General features: G+C 55.7%; 7 protein-coding genes across 8 annotated transcripts in view; 5 read left to right on the forward strand and 2 right to left on the reverse strand.

Moving 5' to 3' along the window:
* The window catches only part of LOC130253447 (mas-related G-protein coupled receptor member H-like), a 141,206-nt gene extending 134,445 nt beyond the window's left edge, over window positions 1–6,761 (forward strand). The window contains exons 1-2 of one of the 2 annotated variants that reach the window (XM_056492025.1): window positions 4,842–5,383; window positions 5,628–6,761. In XM_056492025.1, the coding sequence (XP_056348000.1) occupies window positions 5,738–6,670 (933 nt within the window). In that variant the 5' untranslated portion in view covers window positions 4,842–5,383; window positions 5,628–5,737 and the 3' untranslated portion in view covers window positions 6,671–6,761. Of the gene's footprint in view, window positions 1–4,841; window positions 5,384–5,627 lie in introns of those variants that run through there. The other variant, XM_056492024.1, reaches the window with a different exon arrangement.
* Window positions 1–24,943, forward strand: part of LOC130253457 (mas-related G-protein coupled receptor member H-like) — a 151,152-nt gene that overhangs the window by 6,607 nt on the left and 119,602 nt on the right. The gene's annotated exons all lie outside the window — the stretch shown is intronic.
* LOC130253601 (mas-related G-protein coupled receptor member H-like) lies at window positions 2,746–3,776 on the forward strand. The gene has a single exon (XM_056492303.1). It carries the CDS (start codon window positions 2,829–2,831, stop codon window positions 3,774–3,776), a length of 948 nt encoding a protein of 315 aa, XP_056348278.1. The 5' UTR covers window positions 2,746–2,828.
* LOC130253464 (mas-related G-protein coupled receptor member H-like) lies at window positions 8,625–9,542 on the reverse strand. Its single transcript, XM_056492054.1, has one exon. The coding sequence runs from the start codon at window positions 9,540–9,542 to the stop codon at window positions 8,625–8,627; it is 918 nt and encodes a 305-aa protein (XP_056348029.1).
* LOC130253449 (mas-related G-protein coupled receptor member H-like) lies at window positions 14,317–16,564 on the forward strand. Its single transcript, XM_056492029.1, has 3 exons — window positions 14,317–14,363; window positions 15,080–15,184; window positions 15,431–16,564. Exon 3 carries the CDS (start codon window positions 15,541–15,543, stop codon window positions 16,471–16,473), a length of 933 nt encoding a protein of 310 aa, XP_056348004.1. The 5' UTR covers window positions 14,317–14,363; window positions 15,080–15,184; window positions 15,431–15,540; the 3' UTR covers window positions 16,474–16,564.
* Window positions 18,725–19,642, reverse strand: LOC130253468 (mas-related G-protein coupled receptor member H-like). The gene has a single exon (XM_056492058.1). It carries the CDS (start codon window positions 19,640–19,642, stop codon window positions 18,725–18,727), a length of 918 nt encoding a protein of 305 aa, XP_056348033.1.
* Window positions 21,330–24,943, forward strand: part of LOC130253479 (rho-related GTP-binding protein RhoF-like) — a 32,163-nt gene continuing 28,549 nt past the window's right edge. Inside the window, exon 1 of the mRNA XM_056492069.1 lies at window positions 21,330–21,574. Within this exon, the coding sequence (XP_056348044.1) occupies window positions 21,446–21,574 (129 nt within the window). The 5' untranslated portion in view covers window positions 21,330–21,445. The remainder of the gene's footprint in view (window positions 21,575–24,943) is intronic.

Consider the following 24,943-nt stretch of genomic DNA (forward strand, 5'->3'; position numbering starts at 1 on the left):
TGTTCCAGCTGATGTTCCTCAGTATCGAGAGGTGCGGGTCCATCCTCTTCCCACTCTGCTCCCCTGCCACCTTCCCCATCACCTGTTGAGGGTGATGATAAAAGCGCTGAAGTGGGCCTTCTTCTACCCTGCCACTGCTGTCAGTCCCACAGTTACTTCCCTGTGTCTGTCACAGGAGCACCAGCGCTGCGAGGTGTCTCCCATCTCCATGTGCGCCCCCAACCTCATCAGCATTGCTGCATCCATGATCACTTCCAGCACAATCCTCTTTATTAAGGACAAGTCTGGCTCCCAGCAGCAGCAACCCAAGAGACTTGTCATCATTATCCTCCTCACTTTCCTCTCCCACTCAGCCTCTGGTATTTCCTGCAGAAGCTTGGCCAAACCATTTCATCCTCCAAGGTTATTTTCCTCCTCACCAGCATCAATAGCACCATCAAATCTTTCATCTGCTTCCTGGTAGGGAGCTACTGGAGGCCCTGCTCTTTGGGGGCCCTAAGGGACTTCCTCTGGAGGGTCTTTAAGAAGCCAGAAGAAAACATTGCCTGAAGCAGTAATGCTTCCATTCACACACCAGTGTGAGCCTGTTGATCCCTTCCACTACTCTGCTGAAGAATCCCAGGACAGTGGCTGAGGGATTCCTGCAGCCACCTGATGAATAAATATACACAGTATCACCCTCCCTGTGATGGCGCATCCCCTCCCCCTTTCCAGGCTGCACTGGGATCTGAAAAATGCTCCTGAGGTATCAGCCTTGAGGAGCAGCCCCTGGTCTCAGCTCCTCTGCAGCTCATCAGAAACACCCTCTGCTCCCAGGAACTGCTGCTCTCCAACAAACTCCTGGGTTCTATGGACAGCCTTGGAAATTATCTTATTTCCCTGTATGGCACAACATCCCGGTTCTCACACTTTCACAGAAAGTTTCCAGCCTGAAGTGTGGACAGGGTGAAACATGGTTATGACTGAAGCCCATCTCTTGGGGCCCTGTAAAGAGCAGTCAAAAGGAGACCCTTGGAGCTTTCCTGGGCCCCTGCAGTGAGTGAGTCAGGCCTGTAAGTGAGGTTAAGTCATGAGATACCTTTTCAGCTAAATGCTGTTAAGTGTCATTTCTTTGCTAAATTGTTAATTTTAAGATGTAAGAGCATGAATGACTCCTCATGGTCCTGTGCAGAGCAAGGTTGCTGGGGGAAAAGGCAGCCCTGGTGCAGATGTGGAGGTTGTGGGAGGGTTCTGGAAGGGTCTGGAGGAGGTCGGGAAGGGTCACAGATCCCGAATGTCCCCACGGGAGAGAAGAAGAGCCCTATAGGTTGCGCTCAGAGCCAGAGAGTGGCCCCCAGCTGGGAAATCTGCAGGATGGCATGGCGTGGCACAGCATGTGTCCTAGGTTACAATGTAAAGATATGCCCAGGGTTATGTATTCGATCACCATCTGCTGAAACCATGTAGGGCAGTGATTCTTATCTCTGTGGGAGATATCTTCTGCTAATGGGCCATCTGTTAAAAACCAGATGGAACAATGTTCTTTATCTTTCCCATAACCCACCCTTCCTCCAGGGAGATATCTTCTGTTAATGGGCCATTGAGTCCCACTGCATGACTGAAAAAATTGCATCCTGCCACTGGGACATGCTCCACCCAGGGGGAGGAGCAACATATTTTCCTCCTTGGATAAAAACTGAGATTTGGAACACCAAAGCAGCCCTTACCCACTGGTTTCCAGAGGACAAGAGTTACCAGACCTTTCCACAGGATCACTGCTTCAACAAGACCACTTCCTCTAGACTGCTGCCACCACCCTAACTAGCAGGGTGTCAGGTTGTATTCTGACTCCCTCAGTGGTTTTTCTTTTTCACTATTGGATGCATTTTATTTTTCTCTTTTTTTCCTATTAAATTGTATTTCTGACTTGCAGTGTCTCACTGGTTTTGCTTTCAAAACCATTACAGCATGGCATGGCATGGCATGTGATGGCATGGCATGGGATGCCAGGGGATGCCATGGGAGGCCAGGGGATGGGATGCCATGGCGAGTGGAGATGGGGATTGGGAAGCGATACCAAAATCAGCCACAATAAACTTTCTAACACAAGGGGAGGCATGAGGAAGCACACCTCTTTACATACACAACAGGCACAGAAGGATCTCTACTTGTTGTTTGTGGTGAGACTTTACAACAGGGGTTTTATCCATTAAATCCACACATAGATAGTGAAAAGTTTTTCTTATCTAACACATAAAAACATTAACACATTACACATAAACACGTTAACACATAAACATCATTTTCCTAGAATTAATTTTCACGTGTCAGCCTCCTTCTGAAAGTACTTTTATGATCCTGGAGGATCATTCAGAGGGGTCTCTGGTGGCTGTATTCACTGAGTGCTGCAATATTGAAGGTGACCCTGCCTTGAACTTTTCCTTTGGCCATGCACTGTTTCTTCTTGTTACAGAACTTTCCCAAAACCACTGCAGGCCTCCTTCTGTGTTTCTGCACTGGCTCCAGCTACATTCATCATCCTGTGTGCCTTTTATCTTTTTGGCCATTTGGTCCTTGAGCAACTTCAGAAGAGTAGAAATTGATTATTCTGTACGTTCTTTATCAATGTCCTACCAACCAGCCCAACCCTCCCACCTCCTTGTCTCACCCCACAATTTCCACCGCTCTCTTCTCCTGCACATCTCATTTCTCTCTACGGAATCCTTCCCACTGCAGGGAGCTGCTGCTGAGGAGCTGCATGGTCCATCTCTGGATTCTCCGGTCACTGACTCCCATCCACTCTGACCACAGCCAGGAGCCACATCCCACTGCCTGCCCCGTGTCCATCCATGGAGGTGAGCACTGTATCCCCACCACCCACATCATCCACTGAAGATAATTTTTGTGAGGTAGATGTCACCAATGTGGCCTTAGATGGTGTCTTGCTGCTCATCTGCCTCTGTGGGCTGGCTGGAAATGGGGCTGTCCTCTGGCTCCAGCACAGGAACTCCATCACACTCTACATCTTCGACCTGGCCTTCGCCGACTTCCTCTTCCTCCTCATCATGGTCCCCTCCACCCTGCTCTACCTGCTGGAGAACATGTCCTGTTCCATCCTCATGCCCCTGACTTTCCTGAGGACAATTTTCTTGCTTTCTCTGCTCCCCTACAACCTGGGCTTGTATCTGATGACAGCAGTCAGCATCGACAGGTGCATGTCCATCCACTGCCCGCTCTGGTACAACAGGCACTGTCCCCAGCAGTGTCTGGAAGTGGTAAATATCCTCTTATGGGCCCTGTCCGTCGGTTTCATTGTCACAGTTTCTTCTCTTTGCCTCTGCCAGGAGCACATGCACTGCCAGGTGTCCCTCACCTCCATGTACACCCTCAACCTCTTCCTCTTTACCCCAGCCATGCTCATTTCCAGCACAATCCTCTTCATTAAAGTGAAGTGTGGACCCCAGCAGCAGCAACCCAAGAGACTCGACATTGTTATCCTCCTCACTGTGCTCTTTGTCCTCCTCTTTGCTCTCCCACTCGGCCTCTGCAATTTCCTGCAGCAGTTCGGTTACATCGTTCTGTCCTCCCAGATGGTTTTGCTACTTATCTGCATCCACAGCAGCACAAAACCCTTCATCTACATCTTCGTGGGGAGCTGGAGGAGAAACTGCTCCATGGGGGGTTGCTGGAGACACTGCTCCATGCTGTCCCTAAGGAAGGCTCTCCACAGGGTGTTTGGGGAGCTGAAAGAAAACCCTGCCTGCAGCAATGATGCTGCTATGGACACAGGGGTCTGAGCCTGTTGATCCCTTCCCCTGCTCTGCTGAAGGACCCTGGGACAGTGGCTGTGGATTTCCTTGAGTCACCTGAGCTAGGAACTCTCCCATTTGCTCCACTCAGAGGATCCTTGAAGGCTGACAGCTCCTGGGCCAACTCTCCCACTCCTCGACACTCAACTCTTCACCTGGTGAGGAGCTGCAAAAGCATTCAGAATGAGCCTTTCACTGCATTTGAGGGCGATTTTGCACAGGACCTTGCAGTGACTGTCTGAGTCCACACACGTGTCATATTTCCTGCTGCATTGACTGGATTTTCTTTGTAAAGATTTTTTCCCTTGGTGTGCCTGTGCAGTCAGGGCTGGAGTGAACCTGGCCACTGAACTCCGTTGTGCTGACGCTTAATATTAAATCTGGTTTTTTTACTGATCCCCTTGGCGGTGATCATGGATCTCAAACACTCCTTTGGAACACTCCCGCGGTGGAATCCCGCAGGAGAAGGGAGCAGGGGCATGTGGGAGGAATGCTCTGAGTGGAGCACACGGGAGCAGGGTTTTCCTCCTCCCTCCCGGGTGCTAGAACACCATGGCCAGGAGGGGCAGGGACACTGCCGGCAGTCCCGGGTGGAGCGGGGCAGGAGCCGGGCTGCTGGAGGAGATGGGTTGCCCCGGGGGAGGAGGGGCCTGGGTGTCGTAGGGGTCTGGAGAGGTGAAAACAAAGTCGGAGCGGGTCTGGATGCTGCCGATCCCAAATCTCCCCACTGGAGGACAGCAGAGCCCGGCAGACGGTGCTCGGAGCAGAGAAGCCGCCGCCGGTCGGGAAACCTGCGGGATGGGAGAGGATGCGGGGAGGATGGAGAGCGGGGAGGGGGAGCGGGGATGGGGATGAGATGGGACAGGCACCAGGAAAGAGGAGCCGAAGTGAGGATGGGATTGGGATAGAGCGAGGAAGCTCAGCTGAGCGTCCTTGGGCCAAGGGGAGGTTTTGGCAATGATCCCGGAGCTCTTCCCAGAATGCGAAACGATTCTGACAAGCAGCCAGCTGCCTTACCAGTACTGCCAGCACTGCCAGCACTGCCAGCGCTGCCAGCATTCCAGTGCCATCAGCACCACCAGCATCTCCCTGCTGCTGCAGGGACAATGACCGCTCAGGGAAGAAAAACGAGGAATGGTAAAAATGTGCCAGGAGAGGGAAGGCGGTTAGAGAATGGGACATTGTGCAGGGAAGTGGAGTGTTTCTCATCAAGAAGAAATGAGCAGCCAATTGCAAAATTTTGTCTGTGGAGCATCTGGCAAAAACCACTTCCGTAGTGGACAAAAAAAAAAAAAAAAAAAAAGTCATAACAAATTACTCCACAGAAGTGGAGCTCTGACGTAGCCAAAGATGCAACTTCCGACTGCCCAATGACTGCACCAAGTCTTGGGGAGCAACACCAGGATAGGGCATGGACAGCAGCTGGTACGACAGGACAGGGGAGCTCCTGGTGATCTGAACACTTTCTCCTTCTTCATACTACTGACCAGGGAGGATCCACTTTAGGATATTGACCCCAAAGGAGCAAGAGCTACCAGGAAGCACCACTGAGCTGCACAGACCCCCTTTGCCTGCTGCTGCTCCACAGTGAACAGGTCAGTGGAATGTTTTCCTTCCTCCCTCCCCATCTTCCTCTCCTCCAGCAGCTGCTTGTCCCTGACACCCTCTCCTGATGACCACAGTGCCCTCCCCCAATCCCCCCTCTTCTGCCCTGTGCTTCCCTTCCTCATCCCCTGCTGAACATCCCAACCATGTCACCTCCCTCTCCCACCCCACCATTTCCAGCATTCTCCTCCCCTGCACATCTCACTCCTCCCCACCAAATCCTTCCCACTGCAGGGAGCTGCTCAGCAGCTGTGTCATCCCTTCCTGGATTCTCCAAGCACTGACTCCCGCCCACGCTGACCACAGCCTGGGGCTACATCCCACTGCCTGCCCAGTGTCCATCCATGGAGGTGACCACCGTGTCCCCATCTCCTGCCTCACCCACTGAAGGAGACGATCTCTGTGAGACAGATGTCATTGATGTGGCTGTGGATAGTGTCACGCTGCTCATCTGCCTCTGTGGGCTGGGTGGAAATGGGGCTGTCCTCTGCTTTCTCCAAAGGAATCCTAAAACCTTATACATCCTCAACCTGGCCTTCGCCAACTTCGCTTTCCTCCACTTTGCGCTCCCCTCCTCCCTGCTCTACCTGCTGGAGGACGCGTCCTGCTCCATTGTCGTGTCCCTGAAGTACCTGAGGTCCCTTCTCCTGCTGTCCCTGTTCTCCTACAACCTGGGACTGTACCTGCTGACAGCCATCAGCATTGACAGGTGCACATCCATCCTCTGCCCACTCTGGCACCGCTGCCGCCGTCCCCAGCGCCTGTCCTGGGTGGTGTGTGCCCTGCTCTGGGCACTCTCCATCGCTGTCATTGTCACAGTTACTTCCCTGTGCCTGTCACAGGAGCACCAGCACTGCCAGGTGTCCCTCATCTCCATGTACACCCTCAACCTGTTCCTCTTTACCCCAGCCATGCTCATTTCCAGCACAATCCTCTTCATTAAGGTCAAGTGCGGCTCCCATGAGCGACAACCCAAGAGACTCGACATTGTTATTTTCCTCCTTGTGCTCTTCTTCCTCCTCTTTGCTCTCCCCCTCAGCCTCTCCAACTTCCTGCAGCAGCTTGATTACACGGTTGTGTCCTCCCAGGTTGTTTTCCTGCTCACCTGCATCCACAGCACCATCAACCCCTTCATCTACTTCCTGGCAGGGAGCTGCTGGAGCCGCTGCTCCGTGGGGTCCCTCCGGCTCTCCCTCCAGAGGCTCTTTGAGGAGCCAGAAGAAAGCAATGCCCATGGCATTGATCCTGACATGGACACAGCTGTCCCAGCTTGCTGATCCCTTCCACTGCTCTGCTGAAGGACCCCGGGACAGTGTCTGAGGGCTTCCTCGAGTCATTTGATTAATAAATAGCCGTGGTATCACCCTCCCTGTGGTGCTGTAATCCTGCAGGAGAAGGGAGCAGGGGCAGTACCAAGGGCAGTGTGGGAGGGATGCTCTGCAGGGAGCACGGCTTTCCTCCTCTCTCATGGGTCCTAGAACACTATTCCCCAAAAGGGGTCATGCCTCACAGCGCTGTGATCCCAAAAGTCCCCCTGGCACCTGGTTCCTGCATCCCACTGCGGTCTGAGATCAATAAACGGCATCGTGAACCCCGAGCTGCCTTTGCCCCCTCTGTCAGCGCTCCCCGGGTTCCCCAGGCTACTGCTGCCAGCCAGGAATGTGGCTGGAGGAAGGGGACACATCCGTGGGTTGTGCTACCTGGAGCAACCACGATCCCGAGTGCCCAGAGCTGGGCTGGCACCAGCACAGCCAGCAGGGACAGGACGGCCCAGGGGCTCAGCATTCCCACCTGGCTGCTCCCAGAGTGCCACAGCAGAGATCTGCCCCAAGGCCTTTAATTTTTAAGTTTGTGAGTCGGGTACAAAAGACTTTCTGCATTCAGGAATTCTTCCTCTCCTCTGCCTTCAGCTGCTCCCTCAGCGGGCTTGGATGGTGCAGCAGCAAGGACAGGAGGAGGCTGCGGTCCTCAGCACGGCCACCCCCTGCCAGGAGCAGGGTGACATCTGTGTTTGTCACCACGGGCTCCAAGGGGCATCACTCGCCTCCCTGTGCTTTTCCTGAGGTCACCAGCCCCACCACATCCCACACCTTTCCTTCAGCCCCACCACATCCCACACCTTCCCACTACGTCCAACGCCTGCCCACAATCCCGCCATGTCCCAAACCCACCCACAACCTCCCATCCCGCTCCCCCTCTCAGCCCACCCACCTCCCGTCCTTCCCATCCCTCCCAGCCCCGTGCCTGACGCTCCAGTCCCTCCCCATGGGATGCTCCCCCCAGGATGCCCCATGCGGTTTTCGGGGACCGTTTCTCTGGGAGATTCTCCTCCAGAGCAGCTTCACCCGTGGTGTCCCGCCCCCCCAGCCTCCCTTGGAGAGGGATAAGAGGCGACAGCGGGATGTATCCAGGAGCTTTTATTGGGGCGGAGGAGCGAGGAATGGCCAGGAGCGGGGCACTGCCGGGGATACCGGGAGGAGCGGGGCAGGAGCGGGGCTGTCAGGGAGGAAGGCGGCCCCAGGGGCGGATCCGGCACCTAAGAGTGGAACGGGAAGGGTCTGGGTGCCGGCAATCCCAAATATTCCCATCGGAGGGCAGCACAGCCCGACGGCCGCGCTCCGGGTGGAACGGACGCCAGCTGGGAAACCTGTGGGACGGAAAGGACGGGACGGGATGGACGGGACGGGACGGGACGGGACGGGACGGGATGGGATGGGACGGGATGGGACGGGACGGGACGGGACGGGACGGGACGGGACGGGACGGGACGGGATGGCATGGCATGGCATGGCATGGCATGGCATGGAGAAAAGAGCAGAGATAGGAATGGGAAGCAGCATGGGGATAGGATGGGGACAGGCAACAGTGAAGGGGAGTCGAGATGAGGATGGTTTAGGGATTGGACTGGGGTGGGAATTCTGGTGGGACGAGGATGCAATAGGGATAGGGATAGGGACAGGGATAGGGATAGGGATAGGGATAGGGATAGGGATAGGGATAGGGATAGGGATAGGGATAGGGATAGGGATAGGGATAGGGATAGGGATAGGAGATAGGGATAGGGATAGGGATGAACACAACATCATGGATCAGTGGGATGGGAAAAGCAATGGGATGCGTCCTGACTCACAGCTGCAGGAGGATGATCTGCAGGCCTGGCTGGGAGCAATGATGGGCAGCTGAGCATGAAGGCAGCATGGGCAGCACGGCCAGAGGGACCACAGTGACCTCTCAGCTGGAGACTGTGGTGATCCCTGTCTCCTCAAAGACCCTCCGGAAGGCGACCTGGAGGGATGTGACAGAGCAGTGCCTCCAGCCGCTCCCCACCAAGAAGTAGATGAAGGGGTTGATGCTGCTGTTGATGCAGGCCAGCAGGAAAACCACCTGGGAGTACTCAAATATGTAATCGAGCTGCTGCAGGAAATTGCAGAGGCTTAGGGGCACTCCAAAGATGAGGAAGAAGAGCACAGTGAGGAAGATAACAATGTAGAGCCTCTTAGGCTGACGTCTCTTGGAGCCACACAGGACCTTGATGAAGAGGATCACATTGGAGATTACCATGGGTGGAGCAAAGATGAGAAAGTTGAGGGCATACATGGAGATGAGAGCCACCTGGCAGTGCTCATGATCCTGTGACAGGCACAGGGAGGTCACCACCACCATGACAGTGATGGAGAGTGCCCAGAGCAGGGCACACACCACCCAGGACAGGCGCTGGGGACGGCGGCAGCGGTACCAGAGGGGGAAGAGAATCGAGCTGCACCTCTCGATGCTGATGGCTGTCAGCAGGTACAGCCCCATGTTGTAGGAGAACAGGGAAAGCAGGAGAAGGGACCTCAGGTGCTTCAGGGACACGACAGTGGAGCAGGACACATCATCCAGCAGGTAGAGCAGGGAGGAGGGGACCATGAAGACGAGCAAGGTGAAGTCGGCCACAGCCAGGTTGAGGACGTAGACGGTGATGGGGTTCCTGCGGATGTGGAATCCAAGGAGCCAGAGGACAGCCCCATTCCCAACCAGCCCACAGAGGCAGATGAACAGCGTGACACCGTCTATGGCCACATCGGTGACATTGATCCCACAGGAATCATCTCCTTCACTGTCTGTCACGGGAGATGAGGGAGGTGGAGAGGTCAGGCTCAGCTCCATGGTGGAGGGTGGGATGTGGTCCCCAGCTGTGGTCAGAGCAGAGGGGAATTAGTGGGACCCCAGAGGATCCCATGACAGGGGGAGGGGTCCTGGCGGGGTGGCACAGCAGGGCTGGGGACCGGGGGGCCATGGGATATCCAGGGGTGAGGTGAGGGCGGAGGGAGGGTTGGATCAATTCAGTCATCCCGATTGAGGACAGCCACAGGAGCGGTGAGAGGGGATTTGGGGACATCCAGGGAGACACAAGCAGTACCCAGGGCTGGACTCTGGTCCCAACCCCCTACCTTTCCTTGGGGCCAACCTGTTGGTGTCTCCGAGCAGGGCACGCTCCTTCCCTCCAGTGCTCAATCTTCTCCAGTGAGGAAAATTGGCGTCTCACGTCCTCAGAAGCTCCAAGCAGCCAATTTTGGGGCGTTTCTGCACAATCACGGGTCAGGCACTGGGCAGTTGCACACAGGCTGCCTCTTCTCCCGTCAAAAGTCTGTTGGTCTTGCGGGAAAGGAAATGTTTGGTCCGAGCGAATACCCCAGAGGACGAACACTGCAGCAGCTGCATCTCGCTGTGAAAGAATCTTGATGCTTTTACGATTCAACCTGATATCTCATTAGACTGGTAATTGCCACCTTCCTAATTGTTTGATGGTGCTCAAGCCTCCTCTCCCCATCCTACCCCGATGCTGGCATCCTTCTGAGATTGTTCATTACTGCGTGCATTTGCCTCCAGCCTCCCAGCGTGAGAAACCCTCTCCTCCAGCTTCATCCTGCATCAGGCCTGGGTGTCAATTGGGAATTTCTCTGAGCCCTCACTTTGGATCCACTCCAGCTGGTCTGGAGGCTCCAGAGCCCTTCTGGACAGACTGATAGCCCCTGAGAGAGCCTGGAGAGGCTGGTGGCAGATGAGGAGATGGCAGGGGACAGCACACACGACCTCACATCCCTCCCTGCAACCCTACACCAGAAGCACCCATTCACCCCCACCAAAGTTTTGGGGTGACAGAAGAAGGACTGGACTGGACTGGAGAGGGTCTAGGGGACATCTAAGCAGGGGCATCACTGGGGGACATCACTGATAGGATGGCATGTCCCCGAGCAAAGCAGCGTGTCACAGCCTGTGCCAGCTGTGCTGGAATCACTAGGAAAAGGCAGGAGGCTGGTGGGCACCCCCTCACCCAGGTGCTGCTGGAGACAGAGACTCCTGGCAGGGCAGGGCTCAGCATGGCACCGCAGGGGTGTGACAGCAGGGGTGGCACTGACAGCGGGGCCAGGGCAGTGAGTCACCCCCTCCGTGCCTCCCTCCACCCCTGGACTTTGCCTCCCGCGGATGCTCGCGGCAATAAATCCCGGGCTCGGAGGCGGGAATGCGGCGTCGGGGAGGGCGCGGGGGTCCCATCCCAGGGGTGTGGAGGATCTGCACGCAGAGTGCACGAGTGGGATTGCCATGGGCAGTAGGATTCCCATGGGCGGTGGGATCACGAGTGGGATGAGGATGAGAGCGCGCCAGAGGCAGCGGGCAGGAGTGCGAGGGAGCGTCACACGGGCAGGCAGGACATGCAGGTGGCAGTGTGACGCTTGTGACGCCGCGAGGACCTGCCGGGAGAAGGTCACCTGTGAGCCGGGGCACCTGTACGTGTGTCGCCACCGCTGTCACCGCCGCGGCCCCAGCCCGGCGGCGGGCGGGGTGACAGCCGCACCCTGGACCGGGCGGGTGCTGCCCGCCCCCCTGTCCCCATCCCTGCCTCCGCCGAGGCCACTCGGGCTCCGTGGCCCCACCGGACACCCCCATGCAGCAGAAGCCGGGGAAACAGAACCCAGGAGCCCCCGAAACCGAGGTCAAGGCTGTCGTCGTGGGGGATGGCGGCTGCGGGAAGACGTCACTGCTGCTGGCCTTTGCCAGGGGGGACTTCCCCAAGGTACCGGGATTCCTGTCCCCTGGCTGGTGGGTGGCTGTCACCGTGCGGGAGCGGTGACAGGCAAAGGGCGCCGATGGGACACGGTGGCGGCAGCGGGGCCGTTTGGAGAGGGACATGGGGACAGGGGGCAAGAGGAGGCCCAGCCTGGGGCTGGTGGGGCTCTGTGGCACCTCTGCCTCTCATGGCGGGTCACAGGACGGGTGTCACATCCCGAGGTGTCTCCTTAGACCTGAGATCACCTCTGGAGGACATGCAGGTGGTTTGGAACCCAGCTCTTTCCGATGCCCACAGATGAGAGACTGCATGAGGCTGTTCTTAGAAGTTTTCATGGTTCTTTATTCTTCCTTATCTCAGGAATGCTTTGTTCAGCGAAAAGCGGTCTGCTCGCTAGACGTCCAGGGCAGAATCTGCCTGGTAGAGGCAGGACTTATCTTTTATACTCTAAATTTAGTACTAGGTATTTACAAATGACCCCCAATACAATACAATCTTGTTACATGTTCCAGCTCTGTCTGCATGCAATCTAAAAGTGCCAGCGTGTCACCCAGCATGGATGACATGGAGAAGAAGGAGGAAGAGGTATGCACACCCCAATTCTCCATCTTGGCCACGTGTCCCTTATCACAAACATTCCCAAAAGTCTATTTATCTACGTTCTAACAGTCTGATTTGCACTCTATTTATTTTTGCGGCTAGCATTTCTTCTCTCAATGTGGGTAAATTGTTCCAAGGAGCTAAATCCAGCCCCTGAGACACCTGGGTCTCATTCGAGGGTTTTTGGGGACCTCGCCAGGGGGGTCTTAAACCTTCCAGGGAAGCCAGAGGAATATTCTGGACTCCCACAGGTGGGGAGCAGGATTTGTCCCTCAGTGAGGGCACTCAGCGAGTGCAGGGAATGGGGGGCAGCCACAGAGACCCCTGTCCTGAATCCCCCGTGGGACATCCATGATGCTCTGTACTGTTGTGGGATGGGGGACAAAGGTGCTTCCCATCCCACTGACCCAGGGAGGAAGCAGCATTTCCTACTTCCTGCTTCCCTCTCTGTGTCCTGTTCTGTCCCCGCTGGGGTCCCCTCCATCGCTGTCATTGTCACAGTTACTTCCCTGTGCCTGTCACAGGAGCAGGAGCACTGCCAGGTGTCCCTCATCTCCATGTACACCCATGTCCTGAGGTGATGTCGCAATGCTCTGTATCCCCACATCCTGTGTTGCTCATGCCTGGAGAGTTTGTTTTATCTAGCCAGGCAGCACCACCCCCTCCCCCCGGGCAAGAGCTGCCTTCACCCACTGGCAAAACCCCTCCCTTGGCTTGCTGCTTGCTGCTGCTTCTGCTTGCCGCTTGCAAACCCCCCTGCTTCTGCGCTTTTTCTGCCGTTTTTGCTTTACTTTTTCTTCCCTTATTAGCTAGCAATACCTGATCTTCGGCGGCCTGAACATCAAGGAACCCCGGACGCTGTACCATCGTGACAAGAAATACGCGTTTCCTGCCCTTCCCAGCACCGGCTGCATCCACTCAGACGGGTGAAGTTTACTGCATCACCCGTGGCTGTTCTTTTCTCGTATTGGGGAGTGTTTTTTTCTGTGTGTTTTGGTAAATAAACAAGTTTTTTCCATTTTACCTCTGAGGAAGTTCTTCCCGAACCCGTAGGTGGGAGGGGAGGAGATTTTGGGGGTTTGTTTTGGGGGCAGAGCTCCTTTGGAGATTTTCCCCTAATTTCTCCTAAACTGGGACAACCCTCAACCTCTTCCTCTTTACCCCAGCCATGCTAACTTCCAGCACAATCCTCTTCATTAAGGTTAACTGTGGTTCCCATGAGCTACAACCCAAGAGACCTGACATCGTTATCCTCCTCACTGTGCTCTCCGTCCTCCTCTTTGCTCTCCCACTCAGCCTCTGCAATTTCCTGAAGCAGCTCAATTACATCGTTCTGTCCTCCAAGGTTGTATTGCTGCTCACCTGCATCCACAGCAGCACCAAACCCATCATCTAATTATTGGTGGGGAGCTGCTGGAGACACTGCTCCATGCTGTCCCTAAGGAAGGCTCTCCACAGGGTGTTTGGGGAGCTGAAAGAAAACCCTGCCTGCAGCAATGATGCTGCTATGGACACAGGGGTCTGAGCCTGTTGATCCCTTCCCCTGCTCTGCTGAAGGACCCTGGGACAGTGGCTCTGGGTTTCCTTGAGTCACCTGAGCTAGGAACTCTCCCATTTGCTCCACTCAGAGGATCCTTGAAGGCTGACAGCTCCTGGGCCAACTCTCCCACTCCTCAAGGCTCAACTCTTCACCTGGTGAGGAGCTGCAAACGCATCCAGGGTGAGCCTTTCACTGTCTTTGAGGGGGATTTTGCACAGGGACCTTGCAGTGACTGTCTGAGTCCACACACGTGTCATATTTCCTGTTGCATTGACTGGATTTTCTTTGTAAAGATTTTTTCCCTTGGTGTGCCTGTGCAGTCAGGGCTGGAGTGAACCTGGCCACTGAACTCCGTTGTGCTGACGCTTGATATTAAATCTGGTTTTTCACTGATCCCCTTGGCGGTGATATTTTCATGGATCTCAAACACTCCTTTGGAACACTCCCGCGGTGGAATCCCGCAGGAGAAGGGAGCAGGGGCATGTGGGAGGAATGCTCTGAGTGGAGCACACGGGAGCAGGATTTTCCTCCTCCCTCCCGGGTGCTAGAACACCATGGCCAGGAGGGGCAGGGACACTGCCGGCAGTCCCGGGTGGAGCGGGGCAGGAGCCGGGCTGCTGGAGGAGATGCCCCGGGGAAGGAGGGGCCTGGGTGTCGTAGGGGTCTGGAGAGGTGAAAACAAAGTCGGAGCGGGTCTGCATGCTGCCGATCCCAAATCTCCCCACTGGAGGACAGCAGAGCCCGGCAGACGGTGCTCGGAGCAGAGAAGCCGCCGCCGGTCGGGAAACCTGCGGGATGGGAGAGGATGCGGGGAGGATGGAGAGCGGGGAGGGGGAGCGGGGATGGGGATGAGATGGGATGGGACAGGCACCAGGAAAGAGGAGCCGAGGTGAGGATGGGATTGGGATAGAGCGAGGAAGCTCAGCTGAGCGTCCTTGGGCCAAGGGGAGGTTTTGGCAATGATCCCGGAGCTCTTCCCAGAATGCGAAACGATTCTGACAAGCAGCCAGGCTGCATTACCAGTACTGCCAGCACTGCCAGCACTGCCAGCGCTGCCGGCATTCCAGTGCCACCAGCACCACCAGCATCTCCCTGCTGCTGCAGGGACAATGACCGCTCAGGGAAGAAAAAAGAGGAATGCTAAACATCTGTCAGGAGAGGAAAGGCATTTGGACAATGGGTCATTGTGCAGGGAAGTGGAGTGTTTCTCATCAAGAAGAAATGAGCAGCCAATTGCAAAATTTTGTCTGTGGAGCATCTGGCAAAAACCACTTCCGTAGTGGACAAAAAAAAAACAAAAGAAAAAAGTCATAACAAATTACTCCACAGAAGTGGAGCTCTGACGTAGCCAAAGATGCAACTTCCGACTGCCCAATGACTGCACCAAGTCTTGGGGAGCAACACCAGGATAGGGCATGGACAGCAGCTGGTACAACAGAACTGGGGAGCTCCTGGTGATCTGAACACTTTCTCCTTCTTCATGCTACTGACCAGAGGGGATCCACTTTAGGATATTGACCCCAAAGATGCAAGAGCTACCAGGAAGCACCACTGAGCTGCACAGACCCCCTTTTCCTGCTGCTGCCCCACGGTGAACAGGTCAGTGGAATGTTTTCTTTCCTCCCTCCCCCACCTTCCTCTCCTCCAGCAGCTGCTCTGTTCCTGCCACCCTCTCCTGGTGACCAAAGTGTCCTCCCCAGATCCCCCACCCTCTGCCCTGTGCTTCCCTTCCTCATCCCCTGCTGAACATCCCAACCATGTCACCTCCCTCTCCCACCCCACCATTTCCAGCATTCTCCTCCCCTGCACATCTCACTCCTCCCCACCAAATCCTTCCCACTACAGGGAGCTGCTAAGCAACTGTGTCATCCCTTCCTGGATTCTCCAAGCACTGACTCCCGCCCACGCTGACCACAGCCTGGGGCTACATCCCACTGCCTGCCCAGTGTCCATCCATGGAGGTGACCACCGTGTCCCCATCTCCTGCCTCACCCACTGAAGGAGACGATCTCTGTGAGATAGATGTCATTGATGTGGCTGTGGATGGTGTCACACTGCTCATCTGCCTCTGTGGGCTGGGTGGAAATGGGGCTGTCCTCTGCTTTCTCCAAAGGAATCCTAAAACCTTATACATCCTCAACCTGGCCTTCGCCAACTTCGCTTTCCTCCACTTTGCGCTCCCCTCCTCCCTGCTCTACCTGCTGGAGGACGCGTCCTGCTCCATTGTCGTGTCCCTGACGTACCTGAGGTCCCTTCTCCTGCTGTCCCTGTTCTCCTACAACCTGGGACTGTACCTGCTGACAGCCATCAGCATTGACAGGTGCACATCCATCCTCTGCCCACTCTGGCACCGCTGCCGCCGTCCCCAGCGCCTGTCCTGGGTGGTGTGTGCCCTGCTCTGGGCACTCTCCATCGCTGTCATTGTCACAGTTACTTCCCTGTGCCTGTCACAGGAGCACCAGCACTGCCAGGTGTCCCTCATCTCCATGTACACCCTCAACCTGTTCCTCTTTACCCCAGCCATGCTCATTTCCAGCACAATCCTCTTCATTAAGGTCAAGTGCGGCTCCCATGAGCGACAACCCAAGAGACTCGACATTGTTATTTTCCTCCTTGTGCTCTTCTTCCTCCTCTTTGCTCTCCCCCTCAGCCTCTCCAACTTCCTGCAGCAGCTTGATTACACGGTTGTGTCCTCCCAGGTTGTTTTCCTGCTCACCTGCATCCACAGCACCATCAACCCCTTCATCTACTTCCTGGCAGGGAGCTGCTGGAGCCGCTGCTCCGTGGGGTCCCTCCGGCTCTCCCTCCAGAGGCTCTTTGAGGAGCCAGAAGAAAGCAATGCCCATGGCATTGATCCTGACATGGACACAGCTGTCCCAGCTTGCTGATCCCTTCCACTGCTCTGCTGAAGGACCCCGGGACAGTGTCTGAGGGCTTCCTCGAGTCATTTGATTAATAAATAGCCGTGGTATCACCCTCCCTGTGGTGCTGTAATCCTGCAGGAGAAGGGAGCAGGGGCAGTACCAAGGGCAGTGTGGGAGGGATGCTCTGCAGGGAGCACGGCTTTCCTCCTCTCTCATGGGTCCTAGAACACTATTCCCCAAAAGGGGTCATGCCTCACAGCGCTGTGATCCCAAAAGTCCCCCTGGCACCTGGTTCCTGCATCCCACTGCGGTCTGAGATCAATAAACGGCATCGTGAACCCCGAGCTGCCTTTGCCCCCTCTGCCAGCGCTCCCCGGGTTCCCCAGGCTACTGCTGCCAGCCAGGAATGTGGCTGGAGGAAGGGGACACATCCGTGGGTTGTGCTACCTGGAGCAACCACGATCCCGAGTGCCCAGAGCTGGGCTGGCACCAGCACAGCCAGCAGGGACAGGACGGCCCAGGGGCTCAGCATTCCCACCTGGCTGCTCCCAGAGTGCCACAGCAGAGATCTGCCCCAAGGCCTTTAATTTTTAAGTTTGTGAGTCGGGTACAAAAGACTTTCTGCATTCAGGAATTCTTCCTCTCCTCTGCCTTCAGCTGCTCCCTCAGCGGGCTTGGATGGTGCAGCAGCAAGGACAGGAGGAGGCTGCGGTCCTCAGCACGGCCACCCCCAGCCAGGAGCAGGGTGACATCTGTGTTTGTCACCACGGGCTCCAAGGGGCATCACTCGCCTCCCTGTGCTTTTCCTGAGGTCACCAGCCCCACCACATCCCACACCTTTCCTTCAGCCCCACCACATCCCACACCTTCCCACTACGTCCAACGCCTGCCCACAATCCCGCCATGTCCCAAACCCACCCACAACCTCCCATCCCGCTCCCCATCTCAGCCCACCCACCTCCCGTCCTTCCCATCCCTCCCAGCCCCGTGCCTGACGCTCCAGTCCCTCCCCATGGGATGCTCCCCCCAGGATGCCCCATGCGGTTTTCGGGGACTGTTTCTCTGGGAGATTCTCCTCCAGAGCAGCTTCACCCGTGGTGTCCCGCCCCCCCAGCCTCCCTTGGAGAGGGATAAGAGGCGACAGCGGGATGTATCCAGGAGCTTTTATTGGGGCGGAGGAGCGAGGAATGGCCAGGAGCGGGGCACTGCCGGGGATACCGGGAGGAGCGGGGCAGGAGCGGGGCTGTCAGGGAGGAAGGCGGCCCCAGGGGGGGATCGGGCACCTAAGAGTGGAACGGGAAGGGTCTGGGTGCCGGCAATCCCAAATATTCCCATCGGAGGGCAGCACAGCCCGACGGCCGCGCTCCGGGTGGAACGGACGCCAGCTGGGAAACCTGCGGGACGAAAAGGATGGGACGAAAAGGACGGGACGGGACGGGACGGGACGGGACGGGATGGGATGGGATGGGATGGGATGGGATGGGATGGGATGGGATGGGATGGGATGGGATGGGATGGGATGGGATGGGATGGGATGGGATGGGATGGGATGGGATGGGATGGGATGGGATGGGATGGGATGGGATGGGATGAGATGGGAAATTGGGATGGGATAATGTGATATGGGGATATTGGGATGGGATGGGATGGGATGGGATGGGATGGGATGGGATGGGATGGGATGGGATGGGATGGGATGGGATGGGATAGGGAGAGGGATGGGATGGGATGGGATGGGATGGAGAATGGAGCGGAGGTAGGGATGGGAAGCAGCATGGGAATGGGATGGCGACAGGCAACAGTGAGCCGGAGCAGAGATGAGGTTTAGGGGTACAACTGGGGTGGGAATGCGGGTGGTATAAGGAGGAAATAGGGATAGGGATAGTGATGGGACAGGGACAGGGACAGGGACAGGGACAGGGACAGGGATAGGGATAGGGATAGGGATAGGGATAGGGATAGGGATAGGGATAGGGATAGGGATAGGGATAGGGATAGGGGTAGGTACAGGGATGGGGATGGGGATGGGGATGGGGATGGGGATGGGGATGGGGATGGGGATGGGGATGGGGATGGGGATGGGGATGGGGATGGGGATGGGGATGGGAATGGGGATGAACACAACATCATGGATCAGTGGGATGGGAAAAGCTATGGGATGCGTCCTGACACACAGCTGCAGGAGGATGATCTGCAGGCCTGGCTGGGAGCAATGATGGGCAGCTGAGCATGAAGGCAGCATGGGCAGCACGGCCAGAGAGACCACAGTGACCTCTCAGCTGGAGACTGTGGTGATCCCTGTCTCCTCAAAGACCCTCCGGAAGGCGACCTGGAGGGATGTGACAGAGCAGTGCCTCCAGCCGCTCCCCACCAAGAAGTAGATGAAGGGGTTGATGCTGCTGTTGATGCAGGCAAGCAGGAAAACCACCTGGGAGTACTCAAATATGTAATCGAGCTGCTGAAAGGAATTCCAGAGGCTGAGGGGCAGTCCAAAGATGAGGAAGAAGAGCACAGTGAGGAAGATAACAATGTAGAGCCTCTTAGGCTGACGTCTCTTGGAGCCACACAGGACCTTGATGAAGAGGATCACATTGGAGATTACCATGGGTGGAGCAAAGATGAGAAAGTTGAGGGCATACATGGAGATGAGAGCCACCTGGCAATGCTCATGGTCCTGTGACAGGCACAGGGAGGTCACCACCACCATGACAGTGATGGAGAGTGCCCAGAGCAGGGCACACACCACCCAGGACAGGCGCTGGGGACGGCGGCAGCGGTACCAGAGGGGGAAGAGAATCGAGCTGCACCTCTCGATGCTGATGGCTGTCAGCAGGTACAGCCCCATGTTGTAGGAGAACAGGGACAGCAGGAGAAGGGACCTCAGGTGCTTCAGGGACACGACAGTGGAGCAGGACACATCATACATCAGGAAGAGCACGGAGGAGGGGACTATGAGGAAGAGGAAGGTGAAGTCGGCCACAGCCAGGTTGAGGACGTAGACGGTGATGGGGTTACTGTGGATGTGGAATCCAAGGAGCCAGAGGACAGCCCCATTCCCAACCAGCCCACAGAAGCAGATGAACAGCGTGACACCGTCTATGGCCACATCGGTGACATTGATCCCACAGGAATCTTCTCCTTTGCGGTCCATCACAGGAGATGAGGGAGGTGGGGAGGTCAGGCTCAGCTCCATGGTGGAGGGTGGGATGTGGTCCCCAGCTGTGGTCAGAGCAGAGGGGAATTAGTGGGACCCCAGAGGATCCCATGACAGGGGGAGGGGTCCTGGCGGGGTGGCACAGCAGGGCTGGGGACAGGGGGACCGTGGGATATCCAGGGGTGAGGTGAGGGCGGAGGGAGGGTTGGATCAATTCAGTCATCCCGATTGAGGACAGCCACAGGAGCGGTGAGAGGGGATTTGGGGACATCCAGGGAGACACAAGCAGTACCCAGGGCTGGACTCTGGTCCCAACCCCCTACCTTTCCTTGGGGCCAACCTGTTGGTGTCTCCGAGCAGGGCACGCTCCTTCCCTCCGGTGCTCAATCTTCTCCAGTGAGGAAAATCGGGGTATCCCGTCCTCAGAAGCTCCAAGCAGCCAATTTGTCCCCAGATAAAGCAGCTTTTTGGGGCGTTTCTGCACAATCACGGATCAGGCACTGGGCAGTTGCACACAGGCTGCCTCTTCTCCCGTCAAAAGTCTGTTGGTCTTGCGGGAAAGGAAATGTTTGGTCCGAGCGAATACCCCAGAGGACGAACACTGCAGCAGCTGCATCTCGCTGTGAAAGAATCTTGATGCTTTTACGATTCAACCTGATATCTCATTAGACTGGTAATTGCCACCTTCCTAATTGTTTGATGGTGCTCAAGCCTCCTCTCCCCATCCTACCCCGATGCTGGCATCCTTCTGAGATTGTTCATTACTGCGTGCATTTGCCTCCAGCCTCCCAGCGTGAGAAACCCTCTCTTCCAACTTCATCCTGCATCAGGCCTGGGTGTCAATTGGGAATTTCTCTGAGCCCTCACTTTGGATCCACTCCAGCTGGTCTGGAGGCTCCAGAGCCCTTCTGGACAGACTGATAGCCCCTGAGAGAGCCTGGAGAGGCTGGTGGCAGATGAGGAGATGGCAGGGGACAACACACACGACCCCACATCCCTCCCTGCAACCCTACACCAGAAGAAACCATTCACCCCCACCAAAGTTTTGGGGTGACAGAAGAGGGACTGGACTGGACTGGAGAGGGTCTTGGGGACATCTAAGCAGGGGCATCACTGGGGGACATCACTGATAGGATGGCATGTCCCCGAGCAAAGCAGTGTGTCACAGCCTGTGCCAGCTGTGCTGGAATCACTAGGAAAAGGCAGGAGGCTGGTGGGCACCCCCTCACCCAGGTGCTGCTGGAGACAGAGACTCCTGGCAGGGCAGGGCTCAGCATGGCACCGCAGGGGTGTGACAGCAGGGGTGGCACTGACAGCGGGGCCAGGGCAGTGAGTCACCCCCTCCGTGCCTCCCTCCACCCCTGGACTTCGCCTCCCGCGGATGCTCGCGGCAATAAATCCCGGGCTCGGAGGCGGGAATGCGGCGTCGGGGAGGGCACGGGGGATCCTATCCCAGGGGTATGGGGGATCTGCACGGAGAGTGCACGAGTGGGATTGCCATGGGCAGTAGGATTCCCATGGGCGGTGGGATCAGGTGTGGGATGAGGATGAGAGCGCGCCAGAGGCAGCGGGCAGGAGTGCGAGGGAGCGTCACACGGGCAGGCAGGACATGCAGGTGGCAGTGTGACGCTTGTGACGCCGCGAGGACCTGCCGGGAGAAGGTCACCTGTGAGCCGGGGCACCTGTACGTGTGTCGCCACCGCTGTCACCGCCGCGGCCCCAGCCCGGCGGTGGGCGGAGTGACAGCCGCACCCTGGACCGGGCGGGTGCTGCCCGCCCCCCTGTCCCCATCCCTGCCTCCGCCGAGGCCACTCGGGCTCCGTGGCCCCACCGGACACCCCCATGCAGCAGGAGCCGGGGGGACAGAGCCCAGGAGCCCCCGAAACCGAGGTCAAGGCTGTCGTCGTGGGGGATGGCGGCTGCGGGAAGACGTCACTGCTGCTGGCCTTCGCCAGGGGGGACTTCCCCAAGGTACCGGGATTCCCGTCCCCTGGCTGGTGGGTGGCTGTCACCACCCGTGGCTGTGGGTGGCAGCAGCGGGGCCGTTTGGAGAGGGACATGAGGACAGGAGGCAAGAGATGGCCCAGCCTGGGGCTGGTGGGGCTCTGTGACACCTCTGTCTCTCTTGGCATGTCACAGGGTTGGGAGCAGGATTGGTCCCTCAGTGAGGGCACTCAGGGAGTGTAGGGAATGGGGGCAGCCACAGAGACCCCTGTCCTGAATCCCCCGTGGGACATCCATGATGCTCTGTACTGTTGTGGGATGGGGGACAAAGGTGCTTCCCATCCCACTGACCCAGGGAGGAAGCAGCATTTCCTACTTCCTGCTTCCCTCTCTGTGTCCTGTTCTGTCCCCGCTGGGGTCCCCTCCATCGCTGTCATTGTCACAGTTACTTCCCTGTGCCAGTCACAGGAGCAGGAATACTACCAGGTGTCCCTCATCTCCATGTACACCCATGTCCTGAGGTGATATAGCAATGCTCTGTATCCCCAAATCCTGTGTTGCTCGTGCCTGGAGAGTTTGTTTTATCTAGCCAGGCAGCACCACCCCCTCCCCCCGGGCAAGAGCTGCTGCCGGCCAGCCGGCAAAACCCCTCCTTGGATTGCTTGCTGCTTGCTGCTGCTTCTGCTTGCCGCTTGCAAACCCCCCTGCTTCTGTGCTTTTTCTGCCGTTTCTGCTTTACTTTTTCTTCCCTTATTAGCTAGCAATACCTGATCTTCGGCGGCCTGAACATCATGGAACCCCGGATGCTGCACCATTGTGACAAGAAATACGCATTCCTGTCCTTCCCAGCACCGGCTGCATCCACTCGGGACGGGTGAAGTTTTCTGCATCACCCGCGGCTGTTCTTTTCTCTTGTTGGGGAGTGGTTTTTTCTGTGTGTTTTGGTAAATAAACAAGTTTTTTCCACTTTACCTCTGAGGAAGTTCTTCCCGAACCCGTAGGTGGGAGGGGAGGAGTTTTTGGGGGTTTGTTTTGGGGGGCAGAGCTCCTTTGGAGATTTTCCCCTAATTTCTCCTAAACCGGGACAAATATTATTTGGCGCCCAACGTGGGGAAAGAGTAAGTGGAAAAAACTTTATTACTGTGTAACTGTATATTGGTATAGATTTATAATGCTTTTTGGGATGAATTTTGGTGTGTGGTTTTGGATACTAGGGTTTTTTGAGGTTTTAATACCTCTTTGGTCTCTGGGGTTATTTTCCTACCCAGAAATAGATCCAGTACTGTCCCTTATTTGTAGTTTTTATACTAGAGGGATAATGACCAAAATATTTATTGGACTGGGCTTGGTTGCAATGGCTTGTAAGAGGTTTATGAAGATGCTGGAATTGGTTCCAGGGATAACTTCTGGATCCTGGTTATGGATATGCATTCAGTTTGTTAGAGGAGAAGCAGGGGAGGAGGCTTTTCAGCCTTTGCTTCCCTTTGTCTCCTCTGAATTTTTTACATCGTTATTAGGAAATGTGCAGTTCTCCTTGAGTATTAAAGAGATCATCTTTCTGATGTTTAATTTTGTAAGCTTTCTCTACACGGTTTACAGTTTATATAAAATCAGGGCTGAGTTTTCTAGAGGTGCTGGTGCGACTCCTGACTTAGGAGCAGAGCAAAGTGTGAGGAGTCCTGAGTGATGTGGGAAATGGCAGGACCTGGGCCAAATGTTAAAGGAATTTTCTGATCCTATAGTTTGGGACTTTTCACACGAGCAAATTCAGAACCCAGCTGAGGTGGTAAAATATTTGAAAGAGAAGTGCCACGGTAGCTCTAGGGAAAAAAGGATTACTGCAGTGAGTTGGGCCCTGGCACATGTTTATCGTACCCTGTTAGATAGTGTAGAATCACAGACAGAAGACAGGGAACAGGGAGATAAATTAGTTACCATCCCAGTGACTCAGGCTGTAGTCAACACCCCAGGCTCGAGGACAGGGACAAAATTAGATAATAAGCTTCAACCAATGGCCGTGGCTACTAGCACCAGAAGTGGAAAATGTACAGCTAAGACTGATCGACCAGTGGAGGATGATGATGATGATGCAGGAGAAGGACCCTCAACGCCTCCTGAAATGAAACCTGGAGTTAAGGTGACCGGTGCAAAGTCAGAGAGCAATAGTGAGTCCTTTTCCTTGAAGGACCTTTGTGGTCTAAGGAAGGACTATACGAGATGACCTGATGAATCCATAATCAGTTGGCTGGTCCGGCTTTGGGATGCGGCAGGCGAGGCTACCATCCTGGATGGCACTGAAGCGAGACATTTGGGATCCCTGTCTCATGATCCGGTCCTCAATCAAGGAATGATGACGGGGGCTAACACTCAAAGCCTCTGGGCACGTGTTTTATGCAGCGTAGCACAAAGGTATCTGTGTGCCGATGACCTGTACATGCAGCAGACCCGGTGGAAAACCATAGAGCAAGGGATCCAACGTCTGAGGGAGATGGCAGTGGCGGAGATTATTTTTTCGGATGATATAACAACTAGGAATCTGGACCTGGTACCATGCACCCCAGTAATTGTACGACTGGGGCCACCTGAATATGCATCCGCTCTAGCGATAATGAAGCAGGATGAGGTGCATGAGACTGTACTCAACATGGCAAAGAAGCTTCGTGCCTATGCGGATTCTGTACATGGCCCAACCCATGCTAGAATTGCAGCTGTGGAAACACGCTTGCAGAACTTAGAAGATAAGATAGAGGAAATCATCGGAGACTTAGAGAGGAAATCAAGGAGGACCTCCTCCAAATTTCAGCAGTACAGATTAGAAACCCTGGCACACAACATAGACGTCCCCCGATAGGGAGAGGAGGTACACTCCCCGAGCCGAGCTATGGTTTTTTCTGAGGGATTGTGGAGAGAACATGAGGAGGTGGGATGGAAAGCCTACGGCTGCTCTAGCACAATGGTGAGGGATTTGAAGGAAGGCAAGATTGAAAGATGAAGTTCCACCAAACAGAGAGCTGCTCCTTTTTCTCATAGACAAAATGCCAAACATGATAATGATAATGACATGTCTGACCCTCTTGAGGGAACCTCTAAGATGTATGCCTCAGAAAAGAAGGATAACCACGCTTAGAGGGGCCCTCCCTCTAGCCAGGGTGAGGCGAGGGAGAACTGTGTTTTTTGGACCGTGTGAATTCGGTGGCCTGGCACATCGAAATCACAGAAGTATAAAACTTTTGTGGATACAGGAGCACAGTGTACGATAATTCCGTCAAGATATGTGGAGGAAGAATCTGTTTCTATTGCTGGTGTGACAGGTGGCTCGCAGCACTTCACCATGGTGGAAACTGAAGTGAGTCTAACTGGAAAGGATTGGAAGAAACATCTTCTTGTGACTGGTCC

This window comes from Oenanthe melanoleuca, chromosome 5, assembly GCF_029582105.1.
Source record: "Oenanthe melanoleuca isolate GR-GAL-2019-014 chromosome 5, OMel1.0, whole genome shotgun sequence".
In the NCBI taxonomy this organism is placed as follows: domain Eukaryota; kingdom Metazoa; phylum Chordata; class Aves; order Passeriformes; family Muscicapidae; genus Oenanthe; species Oenanthe melanoleuca.